At 37.6% G+C, this 17,421-nt stretch overlaps 1 protein-coding gene across 2 annotated transcripts in view; it reads right to left on the reverse strand.

Moving 5' to 3' along the window:
- The window catches only part of DOCK9 (dedicator of cytokinesis 9), a 105,138-nt gene extending 90,357 nt beyond the window's left edge, over positions 1-14,781 (reverse strand). For both annotated transcript variants that reach the window (XM_009891816.1, XM_009891807.1), the window contains exons 1-2: positions 14,668-14,781; positions 5,501-5,617 (exon numbers count right to left, since the gene is read on the reverse strand). In XM_009891816.1, the coding sequence (XP_009890118.1) occupies positions 5,501-5,617; positions 14,668-14,781 (231 nt within the window). The remainder of the gene's footprint in view (positions 1-5,500; positions 5,618-14,667) is intronic.
- Between the last annotated feature and the right edge of the window lie 2,640 nt (positions 14,782-17,421).

A 17,421-nucleotide genomic window follows, 5' to 3' on the forward strand; every position in this document is an offset into this window, starting at 1 on the left:
GCCTCCTGGCTTTTCTGCCTGCCTTCCTCTTTGTAGGGATGCATCGCTCCTGAGCTTGGAGGAGGTGGTCCTTGAATATTAACCAACTTTCTTGGGCCCTTCTTCCCTCCAGCACTTCATCCCACAGCACCATACCAAGCAGCTTCTTCAAGAGGCCAAAGTCAGCTCTCCCAAAGTCCAGGGTGGTCAGCCTGCTGTGCACCTTCCTCGCTGCCTCTAGGATTTCACACTCGACCATTTCATGGTCACCACAGCCCAGGCTATCCTCGAGTTTGACACTGTCTACCAGACCCTCCTTGTTGATAAGAACAAGGTCCAGCATAGCTCCTCTCCTCCTTGGCTCCTCAACCACTTGGAGAAGGAAGTTGTCGTCAATGCAATCCAAGAACCTCCTGGATTGCCTATGCCTGGCTGTGTTACCCTTCCAACAGATGTCAGGGTGATTGAAGTCACCCATGAGGACCAGGGTCTGTGAACGTGATGCTGCCCCTATCTGTCCATAGAGGGCTTCATCCACTCGGTCTTCTTGGTCGGGTGGCCTGTAGCAGACCCCCACTGTAATGTCCCCTGCTCCTGATTTCCCTTTAATCCTGACCCATAGGCTCTCCGTTGGCTCTTTATCCATCCCTAGCCTGAGCTCCATGCACTACAGCTGCTCGTTAACATATAAGGCAACACCACCTCCTCGTTTCCCTTGCCTGTCTCAAATTGAACTTTTTTTGGGGGGGGGGGGGTGTTCCTTCTACTCAAGATGTGCCCTTGTAAAATGACCTGGTTTTGCTTTTATTTCTGCAAAGTTGTCATAATACCTACTTTCAGAGGTACTTAACTCGCGTTAACGAAAAGCTAAGAGCTTTAAGTGAAAGTGTGCTAAATCCATATGGCTCCAAACCAAAAGTAACAAAGGTGAAACAACGGTGAAACAACGTCTAAGCTAGGCACTAAAATGCCTTCAAAATAACAGTGGGATAACTTTGTAATGGCATCTTTCATTTAAGGTAGGAATGTATCCATATTGTATTTGTTACAAGTAAACTTATCCTGTATTGGGAAAAATGTTTCCTATACGAATGGAGATAGTACTCAGAAGTTAGGAATTTTGAAACAAAAGCATTTAGATACAAGGTGTCTTACGGCAAAGCAATCACTAGTATAGTTTCAGGTTAAGGTTTCTTTTAACAATTTACCTGCTATGTAGTTAACGTGACCAATCACCAATTTCACAGTCATTGAGCATATGATTTTAATGGGATCCACGAAGGTGGTCTGGTTTAAACTAATGTTATTCATTTATCAAGCCATTTCATTATTGAGTAAATTACTGAAATTCAGGAGACTTGGAAGACTTACAAGCCATGAAGAGGCACAAAAGAGGATACAAGAGTACCCAATGGATACAGTCATTCAAGGTTATGCAAGAGAAGACTCTTTCTTCTCAGCAAGAGTCTAGAAGAGGCATAACCTTGAATCACTGACAGTATTGTAATTGAGAGTAGCAAGAACATTAATAGGAGATGTTCCAATGGGTGGCGGGAAAGTGGTTCTATTATCTTAATTAAACAAACACATTATATGGGGACCATAATAAAAACAAAACAATGACAAGAAAGCAGCTAGAAACGAACAGACTGCAAAGCGTGAAGGTACTGAAAGATTAGACATCCCAATTACTAAGAATGAAAGCAAACTTTACTGCTTTTTACTGTTAACAGTAAAAAGGATCTCCAGACACAACTGCCCCTATAAATTTGATGAGAACAAGTTAGGGAATAACCCGATTAGTGAATTCAGCGCAGAAAACTCAGAACTTGAGCCTGTGAAATGCAACTGAAACAATCTTGAAATGGCAAATTAAAAAATGACCCGATACGAGAAGAGAAAGTTGCTGATAAAGAGCTCTTCTGGAAACTAGAGAAAAGCAAATTGTGCTGTTACTTGGATATGATGGCAGCAAGGAAAATGTAGAAGCTCAAAATAAAGAAAAAAAAATATAAGCCTACTTATTTGGATTTGAAAATTAGCATGAAGCAGGACAAAAATCATACTTTTCTGAAAGTAAATAAGCTGTTACCAAGCATACATAAAAGGAGAGAAACCAGGATTCATAACCTCAGCTAACCAAGTTTAGGACAATGGCAAATGGATTTAAATGAGAGTCTGCAAAGGTTCATGTAGCTAGATCAGTTGGCTGAAGAATAATCCTTCAATCTTGATGAGTTTTCCCAGAGCATAGCATTTTCTGCTGCATCCTTGCTCCAATATTTCTTTGAGCTGCTTCTGACAGCATGTTTGGAGAACAGTCACAGGTGAACAGAAGAAGGTGACTTACTGTTTATGGGTTTTTTTTCCCCTTTCCCACACTAGGCAAATAACTTCCATTGGGAAAAAGAAAGAAAACCAAACTGTATGTCATCCAAAGAAACCAGTTGCTGTGCAAGCTTTCTTTTCCAATATAGACTAACAATTCACATCAGTTCTCCTTTAATACTTAGCTTCTCTGAGGTGGTAAGTTTTACAAACCGAATGTGGCACTGACTGTGACTACAGAACAAGACATTATAACATTTGTTACAAAAGTCTTGCCTTTGAATTCCTGCAAGTGTTGTTATTAGTTATAGGAAAAAAACCACACTTAGATAACTGAAATGTTATTTAATTAACTGCATTACCTGAAAAAAAGTTATCCAAATTATGCACAAACGTTTGACTCCAATTTCTCCCAAAATAACTTCAACTTTAGCACAAATTCAATAGTGTTATCAATTTGCCTCTTTGAAACTACGTAACTTCTTCTGTAATCTACTAAAAATTGTAGAAATGATATCTAGTGCTGAAAAGTAAGTACTTTCTGTGTTAAGTGCTAGTTTTAAGGCCAAGCTGGTAACAAAATAACCTTACTTTTAATGTCTTTATAAATTATCAGGGCTTGGCTTCCTTTTTAGGCAAGTGTTTTTTAGATTGTAATCACAAGATTGTAAGCACAAGGAAGAACTTTGTAAAAATAAAAACTAAATGCTCTACAAGGAAATGGCTTGAACAGGTTTTTAGACAATGGTAGGAGTCTCCACCTATTAACTGTTCTAAGTGTGTATACAGGTAGTTCTAAATACTCTAGCTCACTATTTTAAATTCATCTTGTGGGGGATGAGGGTAGTATCAAACATTTGAACCAAGGCTTACCCAAGAGCTGCCCACACACCGTGTTACAACAGGAAGTTAGAAAAAAGGAATTTAAAAAAATGTACGTGAAATAGAATGGCAAATACAGAAAATATGCCACTATTCAAATGATATTGGCAACCATATCAAGATTAATGGTTTCAAAACTGTAAATATTAGATTACGGGAAACTGCACAGGTTAAAAGGTTTAACCTGCAAAAAAAAAATGCATATAAGGGATCTCTGTTCTCTGACTCAGTAATATTTTCTTAATACATTGAATGATGAATTTAAATGCATTGTGCTGCTGAAATCAAGCTAGACAGATCAAAGTAGCATTGCAGAGTTATGTGTACAATAAAAATATTTGGAGTAAGTTTGTGCCAGCAAATCCTAGAAGGAAATAAAAGTTTGATAGCATAATAATAAAGTTTGATAGTAAAAACCAGTCTCTTCTTATAAATCAAGTCTAAAATGAGACTGCCAAAGACTGTATAGGGGAAACCCAGAAAACGTGTTCAGATATTACACTGCTGAAGGATAAAGAAACAGGAAATCTGACTATATTCCAAACTTGTGACTACCTGAAGGAAATCCTCTGATGTAACACACACTTTAATACCCGCCTTGATGAAAATCTGACCACAGAATCCAAACAAAGGATGACAAAAGACATTACAGTTTGTGAACAAAATTGTCATTCCCTTTAAAGAAGCATACTGAGAACTACGCATTATCTTCAGTCATATAGGCCTGCAGTTAAGAATTGCAGAAGAGGCAATTGAAACAGCAGTTAAACACTTCAGATATCCCCCAGACTGCTCAAACAAAATGCCTGAGAATATTCCTGAGAGGTTTGTTTCTTCTCCATTGATAATTCAGAGCTGTTCACCGGAATGACCGCTGGTAATTGAACTAGACAATGAGATAAGAGTGCGCTTAGCAGAAGTATCCTTGATTCCTCTTGATCTGCGATACTGAAAAGCCACACTGTAGAAATGGATCCAGCTGATGTAGCCCACACACACTTTTGAGTCCCAAAGCCAATACCTGGTGTAGGGCATCATTACCAGTGGTCTAGCACTTGAACACTAGTACCATCAGATAATGTTCATAGGCAGTATGACTTCCTTTTGTAAGAAGACCTACTTGCAGTCCTTCAAAACTTTCACATATGGCTGAGAACATACGAAGCCCAAACTAATCTCTAAATACCTGTAGCTTGCTAAAACCAAAATTTTTAGCTCAGAGTGGGAAGGCTACAAGTAGAGTTCTTCATGTAAGAATCCCTGATAATGAAGAACATACACTATATTAAAATGAGAGTCCATGTGCACTCATGTAAATACTTTAATGGACTAGAGAGAACTCATGAAAAACTCAACATGTGTAATTTACGGGACTTTATATGCCCTTCTGCAGAAATACACCAACTCATCACAAACTTTCCCCACGATAAACATAAACTTAGCTTCAACTACTTGGCTGAATAAAGTGCTCAGCTTTTCAGGGAGGTTTTTGCAGAACAATTCTAAGGTATTCATCTATGACACAGTCCTCTGAAGTAGTTAATTTACAAACAGCTCAGATGTCTGCATTACTTTTCAAATATAGGCAGACATTTTCACTGCACTTATGGGCATGTGGGAGAAAGACTTTCCTCACTACACAATCTCCAACCTCTTAAGATGTTTGGTGGTTATCCTGACTGGATCTACAACAAGATTTTTAAAAGTGTATTTAAATAAACAATTTATTTAATAAACACAGTTATTTTACAGAAATATATCAAGATGATCACAAATCTTGGTAAAGTCTGGCTTAATCAAGTCAGATCCCTGTTATGCAGGGGGTATTTTGTCCAAACCCAATTTTGGCTGGTAACATGCAGCTGAGAGTAACAATTTTCATTTGAACAGGTTCATGCCCTTCACTGGAGGGGGGGGGCGAGAACAAACAAGAAAAGCCCCAATCAATTAAATAATTAAAATATGACAGAAAGCAGATTTAAAAAAAAAAATAATCATTATTTCCTACATCAGAAAGGATGGGAATATCTAAAAATGACTGATCACCTACTTCAAAAGGCAGTAAAATTGCTGAGGTGCAGAAGTAGACCTTATAATCTGAATGGATGAAGAAACTGTACTATTTCTTTTCCTGTAAGCTGGCAGAATAAATTGAGTCGTGTAAAGGGACTCATGGCAAAGATCTTAATCTTTTTTTGTAGCTAAAGAGAGTTAAAAAACCAAAGAAATGGGAAGTTATCATCTCATGACTACTACAGCTAAAAATCTGTCTTTAAAAAAAAAAAAAAAAGGAGGAGGAGGATTAAATTACCTGAAAGTCATCATAAGGGAACAGTAGCATCTCACGTAAAGCATCATTCAAAATCTGTGTTTTCCTCTGAACGATGACATTTTCGTAGTCTATTGGTTCTATGAGCTTTGGTTTTGCCTAAAAAAAAACAAAACAAAACAAAAAAAGGAAAAAAAATCAGGTATATTGAGGAAAAATTACAATTGTTGACTCATTTTAAGAAGTTACTCCATAAAAAATTGGCAGAATGAGATTTCATCTACATCAAAAACTCACAGTATTCAAAATGCAGACTTTATGTCACACTATACCATATGGACAAACACACCTGACAATTACAGAGACAAGCATGCTATTTGCCTCAGAAGGAAGAAACAAATATTTCACAAAACACGCAAGTCAGAGCTTATCAGCATAATCACATACATATTCTCACTGCAAAAAAAGATTATCAAGAAATGACTAGTCTCTTATGTTGGTGGTTACCTTTGCTTGATACTGCCCAGAAAGTTCTGATCTGGATTTAGCAGGGATTAAAACTTTAAAAGCTTTGTTTTAATTCAGTAGTAACCTGCAGTAGGCGTAGGCGCATTGACATTCCTCCTTCTCTATAGTTTTTTCAAAATCCCCATAGGCCACCTCCTTCCTCTTAATTGCATGAGTAGCTTTCTTCAGTTACTATGCATTGATTCAACATTTAAACCCCCTACTGCTGTTAAGGCATTACAGCTGGCTGTGCACAATCAGACAGAGAAAAACCTTCACCGTGCCAATCCTTCTGTCAAGTGGTCAGATGGCAAAGCAGGTTTAGAGAGAGCTCTCAATGAGGCAGCACTACCTTGGAGTGTACAAACTAATGCAAAGCTGGAGCTACAATCGAGCTTGCACTTTCTACAACTAAAATTGTGCATCACAGTATCAGACATAAAATTACCTTTTTTTTTCCAAGTGGCAATTAGGAGAGACTTTCCAATTGATACTTTCTTAAGATCAGTGGTACTAATTTCAAAATAAGGTATATTAAACATAAACATTAAACATAAGCAGCAAGGCCAGCTTATATCATCATTACAGCTAATCAGACAAGATGAGATTTATATATATTTTTGCATAACTTATGTCAATAACCTTTCAAATTCCAGCTGTACTACACAGAAGAAATACCTTTATGTCTAGCAGTAACTGCTATTAATCATTAGTATATTAATATCATTAGTATATTAATAATATATAATCATTAGTATATTAATAATATCCCTGAGAAACCATACCAGTTCATCCAAAAGTGAATCAAATAAATTTGTTTTTCAAGGAATTAGGAAAACTTTAGTCAGAGAAAGTTACCAAGTTTTCAGGTTTAGTTCACAGACTACTCAAAAGTTACTTGAGACGCCCTCATATCTACCACACAGTAGTTTTACTGTTAAGTAAAATACAAGAACATAGCAGAGCGTAACAGCTGAAAAGGCCAAAAAAGCAAAATCCGGAAAATAAATCCACAAAAAAAAAAATGATTAATGAAATGTAGCTTTGTCAATTAAAACAGCTACAATTTACAATCACACTGGAAGGATTTACTAAAAGTTCATAAGCTATATAACAACATGCTCAGTACAGACCAACACAGCTAGGAGAGACAGTGGGAAATTATTATGTTGAGCTTGCCATCTTTCTCCTCAGAGATGGAGAGCAGCTGTTCAGTCCGCAGTATATTGTACCCCAACACATTTGGAGAGCTTAGCACCTGAACCACAGCTGCTGCTACACCTTTTCCTTGCATTCATGAACATGAGTTATCACAAAGCCAAGAACTGACACCGGTGTCCATGAGAAAAGGCTTGAGCTTATGTTCAGGCACACATCTGTGCTGAAGTGGTTGGACCATTTTGACTTAGCTCAGAAAAGTATAAGAGAAGCACATAAACACAGCGTAAGAAAAGGTGACATTTTCTCTAACGTACTACTTGCACAAAATATTTTGATTGCAAGAAAACTTTCTGTTAAATCTGACTTTGAATATTCAGACTGCTGCAATGAATCCCAAACTACTGAAATGGTGTGCTCCAAGCTTCCTTAGTACTCAGAAGGCCAGATGAACCTTCTTCACCCAACTATTTGACACATTTCCTACCTGCAGGCTATACCAAATTACCCCTTCACAAAATTTCAGGTTGAACAGTCCGAGTGTGCCAGATTGTCACAAGAAGTTCTGATCCCAAAGAAATTCCAGTAACCTCACCTAACCTCTCCAACTCTTCACCAAGGCAATAACTGTCCAGTATAAATTTGCTTCCTTAAGCACATGAGACAGGGATAACATAGAGTGCGAAGAGCCCCTCAAACTGTACTGCTCTTTGAATCAAGTACAAGAAAACACTTATTATTCAGAAAGCAAGACACTCTTTGCTCACCTTTCTCCCACTTTCAATGTAAGTAACAGGTCTCTCTCTACCTATCCCGGCAGGCAAGATGCTCACCTGTCAATCACTGAGCTTGAGCTCTTGTGCAGTATACTCTTATGTTAAAACAAGGTTTAGAGACTACAACAGTACCATGGCCAAGTCAGTCCGTTTGGTCAAGTTGGCCTTTACCACATGACCGTTCCTTCTGTAGAGTTTGTCATGACAAACGATATGCAATGTGCTGCAGTGACAGGGTGATTTGAGTGTGGTGCAGGATGACTGACATTTAGGAGAAACAAAAATAAATACTCCAAATTAAACTGGGCCTAAGAAATAAGTAGGGGGAAAAGACCATTTGAGTTGTGTATACAGTCAGTCACTTCTGTTAGCTAAAGATCTGGCTTCATAATTGTCTTTAACTGAAAGGAAGGCTGACACTAGAAGGACCTTCTCTCTTTCGTGGCACATTCCTGAGCCTTCTCACACTAGTACCAGCAACTGAACAGTCACATTTTGAGACAGAGTAGGAAAGGTCTAGCTTTAGAGGGTTGCTCCCAACCAGCAAGCTTTCAGCCAGTTTGAGCTCTCTGAAATACTGGTCAGATGGCTGCATCACCGTTTATGCCAACAGATAGGAGCTGATGGGACCCTTTCAGAAGCAGGAGAGATTCAGATTACTAAACAAAACATGAAATTCTGTTCTTATTAAAAGCTGTTGCAAAAGCATTTTTGAGTTCTGTTACTCAGCTTCAGTGCAGCTCACAATTTTTAAAATGTCTTAAAAAAATTAGTTCAGGCCACACATTTTAATATACTTAAAATACAATTTGGGAAACTTTTTAAAGGAAAGAACAAACACAAACATGGCCAATACAGTCAGAAGGTTCACATAGCAGGAAATATACTGTCTGAACTTGCAAGCAGACAGATCACAGCACCAATTCCACTAACTTTTATGTGGTGCTGCACACGATTAGCATTTTCATCCTTTTTTCCCTGGTGCATCCTTCTGTCCAGGTCCATCCTCCTGTTAATTCTCTTGAGAAGGCAACAGGTGAAGGCTGGAAGAAAGCTAGGTCTGGCTCCTCTCATTTTACCAGCAGAAATAGAAGAAAAGGATTACTTTTCAAAGCAGCATAACTAAAATTATTTCATGGGTACACACACACACAAAATCACTTCACAGCTAATTTAAAGCCCAAAGATGCATATACTGCAGCTTCAGAAAGCATCCAATTCATTGCAAATGCATGTCTCTACCCTATAGTCACAAAACAGGTCCACCAGAACCATAAAATTGATAAAAAAGCATCTTAAAGGAAAATAAGCTTTGCTCACATTTTGCTTACATGCTGTAAGTAAAAGATTAAAAAAAAACTCTCCCTCATTAGAAGCTTTTAAAGAATCTAAAGCTCTCTGGAGCTGAGGTTCTAAACATACACTGCTCCTTTAAGTCAATGGGACACAGAGATAGTTAGTGGTACCAGAAAACCACAACATCTTCCTATTTAATCAGTACAGGATCCGATCTGCACAAATATCATTTCTCTAAAAACTCATGAAGAATTTGCTTCCTCAAGTTTCTCCAAAGTGTTACTCATTTCTTTCTTAGTCATTTGTCAGATTCAAAAGGAAGAGGATGTTTTATCAGTTTGAAACAGATATGAAAAAAAGAAAACAATAAACAGAACACTGACATTGGCATTTAGCCAAACTTACACCACAAGGAAGCAAATTCTTTCTCAAGCTCTTCTTCAGAAAAAAATATTTTTCCGGTCTATTATTTCATGTAATATAAAAGATGCTGGGTAGATATGGTATTGTTGAATATGATTTATGGACCAGCTGATACAGGTAAAACTCAGTCCAGTCAAAACTGCAAAATCAAGTTTACAGGCACTAAAAGTCAGTCTTTCAAACAAGGCTTAACTTTTCCTATTAATTTAATAAACAACATTTTCATTTCTGTAATCTAAGAAAATGCTAAGAGCACAGGGCTTCATGGGGTCCAGCACTCAAGCTAGCCAATGCCCTATATGTAGGAAGATAAAACAGCAAAGTATCTGCCATACTACTTTGATTTTTGCCAGTGTACTATAGGTACGGAATCTTATCAGAAATAAGAAGCATTTCAAAACAGCAGTCATGACCACGCATGGTAACGATTTCAATATGCCAGAATATGGTTTATATATACGGACAAGCAGTGTCAAAAGCCATCAGATGAAAAGAATATTAAGTTCGGAGTTCAATGATTGCCCACAATATATATTACAGTAAAAAAATAATAGACTACTTTTTTTTTTTTTTATTTGGTATGTTTAAATTGAGACAAACATTATCATCTTGGGAGTCCTGGTGGACAACATGATGACCATGAGCCAGCAATGTGCCCTGGTGGCCAAGAAGGCCAACAGCATCCTGGGGTGCATCAACAAGAGTGTGGCCCAGCAGGTCGAGGGAGGTCATCCTCCCCCTCTGCCCTGGTGAGGCCGCATCTGGAGTACTGTGTCCAGTTCTGGGCTCCCTGGTTCAAGAAGGAGAGGGAACTGTTAGAGAGGGTCCAGCAAAGGGCTACGAAGATGATTAGGGGATTGGAGTGTCTTTCTTACAAGGAAAGGCTGAGGGACTTGGGTCTCTTTAGTCTGGAGAAGAGAAGACTGAGGGGGGAATCTTATCAATGCTTACAAATATTTAAAGGGAGGGAGTCAGGGGAATGGGAACAGTCTTTTTTCAGTGGTGCCCAGTGATAGAAAAAGAGGTAACGGGCCCAAACTTGAATATAGAAAGTTCCATCCAAACATGACGAGGGGTTTCCTTACTTTGAGGGTGGAGCACTGAAACAGGTTGCCCAGAGAGGTGGTGGAGTCTCCCACTCGGGAGACATTCCAAACCCGCCTGGACGCTGTCCTGTGCAACCTGCTGTAGGTGACCCTGCTCTGGCAGGGGGGTTGGACTAGATGATCTCCAGAGGTCCCTTCCAACCCTGACCATTCTGCAATTCCGCTCATCTTCTCTCAAAACAAAGGACGGTCAGGTTAAGGACGCTGAGTATTGCTAGCCTCATACTACAAAACATCATTTACCTTTTAAAAACATATTTAGCACATATATCTGCAAATTAACAAGTCCCCATAAAGAGTAGAATGGAGCTACAACCACTAACAGGCAACACAGCATACAAGTTGATGAATGTATGGTTTACATATTTCTCAACATTGGCTTGACAGAAGCCACTTCAGACATATAATAAGATTATTTAATACTAAACATGGGTAACAGCTCCTTGTATCTTATTGTCCCACAACCACAATAAACTCAAAATAAATTGCCCAGGTTGGGTTATTTTTTTAATCAACTTATATATCATTTTTTGAATGATTTTTATCCTAGAGCTTATTCTTAAATATTACATTACTCGTTATCCCCTTTCTTAGGTATGGTTAACTTTGTGGTGTAAACTTAGGTGCAGTAGGAGGGAATAAGCTGCTATAGGGTTTATGTGGAAAAACTACCACTATGCATATATTTAAGCAACAATATGCTTTCATTGACAAATTCAAAACTTTTAAGTCTCTAGGACTCAAAGAATGAAATGCATTGTCATCTGTTCTCACGCTTACATAAACAGATCAGAAGTGCCTACTGGGGCTACAGACACAGACTGGGCCATATAAAGAGTAGACAGTTATTCTTTAAAAAGAATAATTAACTTCTTTTTTCCTTCCAGTTTAACCTGAAAGCCTGAAAACTCTTGTTCTGTTGTTCAGCCAAGTCTTCAGGAGGCTGTAACAGAAGAGAATGGGGGGTTCTAAAATACAGTCTAAATTACAAAGCATTGTGCTTTTGTTTATAAGAAGCCGTTGATGGTCAAGGTCCATTTAAACACAAGAACACTTTTCAGAGCTCAAACATTTTGATAAGACCTTCTGTATTGCCAGTATTTACCTCAGATTGTTAACGTGGATGCAATTCCAGTTGTTTAATTCCCAGCTTCCTCTGTGACTTGCTTTGCCTTCAGACGCAAAGTAAGCATGCTGTGTTCTATAAAGTACTCTTATCAGCACAGAAACACTAGAATCAGACTCGGGCAAAGCTCTGCTGGAAAGAAGAGCTCAGGTGTTGTATATTTCATACTGCCAGTGTGTTTCCAAGCTGAAAGATGGCCTCCACAAGTTCCAACTTCCCAGAAACACTATCTGATTTGATAAGCAGTTACTACTTCTGACTATCAAAATGCAATTGGGCAGCATGTGTACCAATTTGGTAACTTCTACAACAGCTAGCATAATAACAGTTCATCCCAAACGAGGTTTTGAGGCACCACCCGGAAAATCTAAATGCTTTTTCCATGGTCGTTAACCTCAAAAGCAAAATTATGACACGATCTACTTCAAATCACAGGAAAACAAAAGAGCACACGTACTAACATATTGGCATTGAAAACAGCAGATGACTCCTTTTGTGAACCCACCCACCTATCCAGGAAAAGGTAATTTGGGCACAGCACTCAATTAAATAACATTGTTTCAATATCACATGGGGTGCTTAAACTTATAAATACTCAGTTCCCTCAATAATCGATCTAGCAGACTCTCTGTGAACCCCATTTAAAAGAATTAAATGAACACCACAAAAAACTTGTTGCTTCCTTGAAGTCCTGACAACCGATTCTGTCTCATTTTTATAACGAATACTCAAAAAACTCGAGTACTAGGTAAATTACATCATATTCCCTATACAAAAGGAATACATCCACACTTGAAAAAATGTTTCAGGCAATAGTTGATGAGAAGTATTACTAGAGTAAACCAGAAGCCTTCTGTTCCAAACACTTTTGAGGATTGCTATTTAATACGATTCTAAGGCTTCTAATCCAGCAAAGAAGATCTGCCATTTACATTTTGTTACCCACCAGTAATGTTATCAGTCTTACTTATTGCCTTACTGCACCCTATACCAGTGAGAAAACACCTACTTTCGCTGTGGCAGTAAAAATCTACTGCAACATCACAACCCAGAGAAATAAAAATGGGCCCAAATGTTGGTGTTAAATGAAACATAGCGCCCTACTTTTTGCTTTGTGCCTAGCAGTACACTTAGTGCAAAGTGTCCTTGCACATTTCATCTAGTTTTCTTCAATAAACTAGACAAAAGCAGAAGCAAAAAAGGGATATTATACCATCTATAATTATATGCCATATATATGCTTGTCTATATATGTAACAGATTAAGACCAAAATAGCAACTGAAATGACAGCAAAGACATTTTTACGTGACCTGTGTGGAAACTAAATGTTCTTCCCTTGAAATATTGACCTTTGTTTTGAAAGCACCCCCTTCATCTGAAAATGCAAAAAGAGAGGGCAAACTCTGCAGGTATATTAATCTATGAACATTAAATTAAGTAGTACCTGGAAAATTATAACAATGTAGTTCATAAACAGTTATAAGAAAACACAGTAATGTTTTATACTTTTTTTTTCAAGTAAGTACATCTGCTTGCTGATCAACTGCAGTACTCTAAGTATCTGCAGAAACAGTAATATCCTCTCTGAGTATTCATGAGGGAATAAAAACAGTTCTAAATAAAGTTAAACATTCCAAAGGCAGGAAAGCACACACAAGATTAGCTCATATTGTACTGATGAAAATCTGGACCAGAAATCAGAACACACCCATACAAAAAATCCCACGTTTTACTAACTGCTGCTCTGAATAGAATGAAACTAAAGAAAACAGTGTAAAGGAAAAGAAAATTTGTCTTACTAACACACATATAAGCTTTCAATTCCCATCAAGTTACAAGTGTGTATTACCAAATACAGATAGCCAAAATATTTTAGTTCAATTCTTAAATGTGTAGCATGAAGCTCAAATAAGGGTGGACCATAATTTGATCATCACAGCTCCCACTAACTTCAGCCACAGCCAGACAGATAAAGAGGAGACTGTCATCCTTTAATTCAGCAATTAAGTATGAGATATTACTAAGTAAAATTAGAATTTTAGTAAGAACTACCAAAGCACCTCTTTCTACAGATAGATAAGTTATTAGTTTAACAATCCTCCTCTGTTATTTGAAAAGGTTTATTGTCCTAGCTGGAAAGAGTTGGTGGATACATTACAGCTTGCTTATTATGTTCTCTTGCTGTACTATTAAAATTCCAACAGAACTATGTGTGTAGCGATAAAAAAAAAAATGTTCTTATTTGATTACTTCCCCCACATATAGAAATATTCCCTTTTCCCTCACTGGAAGCTGCTTTAAAACTTTTAATTCTTAAATAATGCGCATTGAAGGCACTGAAAAATAGATCCTTTAACAGAAGTACACCTGAATGCTTTAGACAGTTCTTAGAACATTTAAGTAAAATTTAACTGTTACACATACAGTCTCTAGAGAGTTCAAATATATTTTAATTGAAAAATATGCTGGACAGTTAAAAAATAGAGGTGTTAGAAAGGATTTTAAAGTATAAGTAGTTTTCATGCTAGGTTCAAAGAGCTGTACAACTACATTAGACAGAATAGATACTAAAAAGCAACTAGTATGAAAACCAAATTCTAAACTCACACTCAGAGAGAATCAAAGATTTGGTAAACCAGAACAGCAAAAATTAACTAAAAAGGCAGACAACACACACAAAGAATCAAACCTAAATCTTAAACACACCTTCTTCAGAAGTAAGAATGCATCATTAGCGTCAGATTAAGCAGTTTTCCACTGGCAGTCAGAACTGGAATTATTAAAGGTAAGAGATAGGTTGTTTAAACAATTCTTACCAGCACCACCACAGGACTCTCCACTTCTACTTCACAAGGACCTGCATCCTTGCACTGCTGCGGAGACTCTATAATAAGCTCTTTCTTAGGATTTCTGTTTGTTCTTGCCTGCATTCTTTGATTGAAAATACAAGCAGCAGCAAAACCGTATGCTTTTTGGCATCAAAGTAATCAACATGCCAGTGATCCAGTGAAAACAATAGCTTTTCCCCCAGCACAAACAGCAGAAAGTACAAACTAGTGTAACTTCTCAGCTGCAGTTTGCTAAATCTGTCATGGTGGGAATGCATGACAGACAAAGGCCAGCCCCTAAGCACTGTTGTATTCCTCTGGAAGAAAAAAAAAAAAAAAAAAAAAAGAAGGTGGATCCATTTTAGTGCCTTAAGGTTATGACTGAAACACAAAACAGAATGTGCATTTCTAAAATGACCATGTAAAACAGTCCAAGTCTTTTACAGCACTTATAAAATCAAGGTTTCAATATTTCAAAATATTTTTATTGTAAAATTTAGCCATTTATTGACAAGTGGGCATCTTTAGAAGTATAAAACTCTGTTACTTCCCCCACCCATTAATATCACTTACTCAGCTACTATCAACAACCAGCCACTAACCAAGGACATTCTCCAGGACCAACACCCCAAACAGATATGATGCTCTTTTCTGGGAGTAGGGTGGGGATGCTCTTTTTAATCTTAGTGCTAAATCTACATTAAAAATTTACCTTAACAGCAAATTGTCTTCACAGTAAAAATCTTATATACTCTACAAAGATACTAACTCAAAAATACAATAAAAAACCTCTTTATACCTTCAACTATTAAGCACTTAACTCTTCAAGTAAGCTACTAGTCTCCCTCAGCCTCTTTCTACTGCTTGAGCCAGTTAGCTCACTTGTCTTGCACGTTGGTGCCCTCATCTCATTCCTCCCTCCTCGAAACCCTCCGGCATTGTAGATGTCCATCACTGATCATCCTCCAAAAAAACACTATGACAGTGCAACAAAATCTTCACACATTTTGATTGAAGTCACTTGAGAGAACCTTAGGTCTCCAGCCACAAGGACCAGCCAGCCATCACTTGCTGCCTTTAGCTTCCATCAAATTTTCTTTTTGCTGACAGTACCAAAACACCTGGGGGGGGGGTCTCCCTTGTCTTGTGAACAGTTTTCAGAAGTGTCTCTTGGCCTTGTGATTCAAGGCTGTACAGTGTTCGGTGGTTAGTATCTTCCATTCCTGTCTGTAACTGCAATGTGCCCTGTCCTTAACTTGCAACTTAACAAGTCATGCTTAAAAATTGCTTTTGTAATCCAATTTATTCTCCTACTATACTGCTACTTACAGACACTGTTCAGCATACACACACTCGCAAAATAAGAGGCAGTAATTTGTACTGGGATCATATCTGTACAATTATTTGGTGTAGTACAAAGCAATTTTGTATGCAACCTAGCTGCCATTTTGGGTAATTTTGAAGGTTTGACTAACCACGCAGTAGTTTTAGCGTATGATTGTATGCTAAACTCGTCCTGAAAGAAGTGAACTGTGATGAGCAGTTTTCTCCAGGTTTTGAGAGGGTATTTTGGTTTTCCCTTTGTTTCTTCTTAACAGTAATGAGTTGCAACCTCCAAGAGCACAAACCTCTGTGGCTGTATTTACCAAACAAAAATACATCTTAGAGAAAATTCAGCTCCTCAGAGAAGTACATCCCTATTTTAGACTCTCCAGTACAGCAACCAGACAGCTGTGGGAACCTAAGCCACCACCTTCATTCAATTCTCAACTCTGCTCCACTTCTTTGGACAGTTAATTATCTTACTTCAATATAACTGACATCCTAAATTTAACTTGACATGAATTTTTATCTATTCTCTAATAGAAGAGAAAGTCACCTTAATCTGCAGAAAGCAAATTGAGTTATGGATAAGCTCAAATATCTTCTTGTATTGCTAGTATTTTTAAGAAAGCACAAATTCAGGCACAGGTTTCTTACCCTTTAGACCTAACATAAGATGTTAATATCTCTCTCTCTTCCCTTTCTCTCAGCTCTCACACTTGCCTAAGATTTTGTTTTTTCAGCTTCCTGCAATCATGAAATTAAGTCTGACCAAGAGCTTGCCCATCCTATTCACAATGCAAGCACATTTCTAATGAATGGACTGAAAGAAATTATGAAATTAACTATTAGTCAAGACAATAATGATTTACTATGCTTCTGTGTTTTTCTCTAGGAAAAACAAGTACAAGGCATTAACTTTTTAAGCAGTCTCTCTAATATAGAGACACTGAATTCCAGAAAACAATACTCTATAAAGCTTCGTTAAGAGTTAAGAAGGAAACTAGCAGTTTAGTCAATTTTACAAAAACAGATCTTCCTGTGTAAATTAAGGTAGACAATAGTTCAAGAACATGTAGTTACACTTTACTTTTATTTTGCACCAGCCCCTTTTGTTTTCAGAAAACGGAAGTACAGAACAGCTTAGACTAAATTATACCATTACTTGAGGATGCAGCTGCCAAACAGGAATTCGTTTCATTGAGATGGGCTGCAATTATACTTAACTGCAACCAGAAATGCACAACCTTATTATGCACAAGGCACTTGCAAACACTCACACTAATAAAGACTTTAAAATGTTATACACTTCAAATAGTATTTTTTTCTGGTTAATTTAGCAACGGATTTTACTTTTTAACTACAACATTGTTTTATCTTGATCAGGTACTTCTACTGAATGCATCTGGATTACTTTAA

Source organism: Charadrius vociferus, unplaced genomic scaffold, assembly GCF_000708025.1.
Source record: "Charadrius vociferus isolate BGI_N301 unplaced genomic scaffold, ASM70802v2 scaffold110, whole genome shotgun sequence".
NCBI classification, from domain to species: domain Eukaryota; kingdom Metazoa; phylum Chordata; class Aves; order Charadriiformes; family Charadriidae; genus Charadrius; species Charadrius vociferus.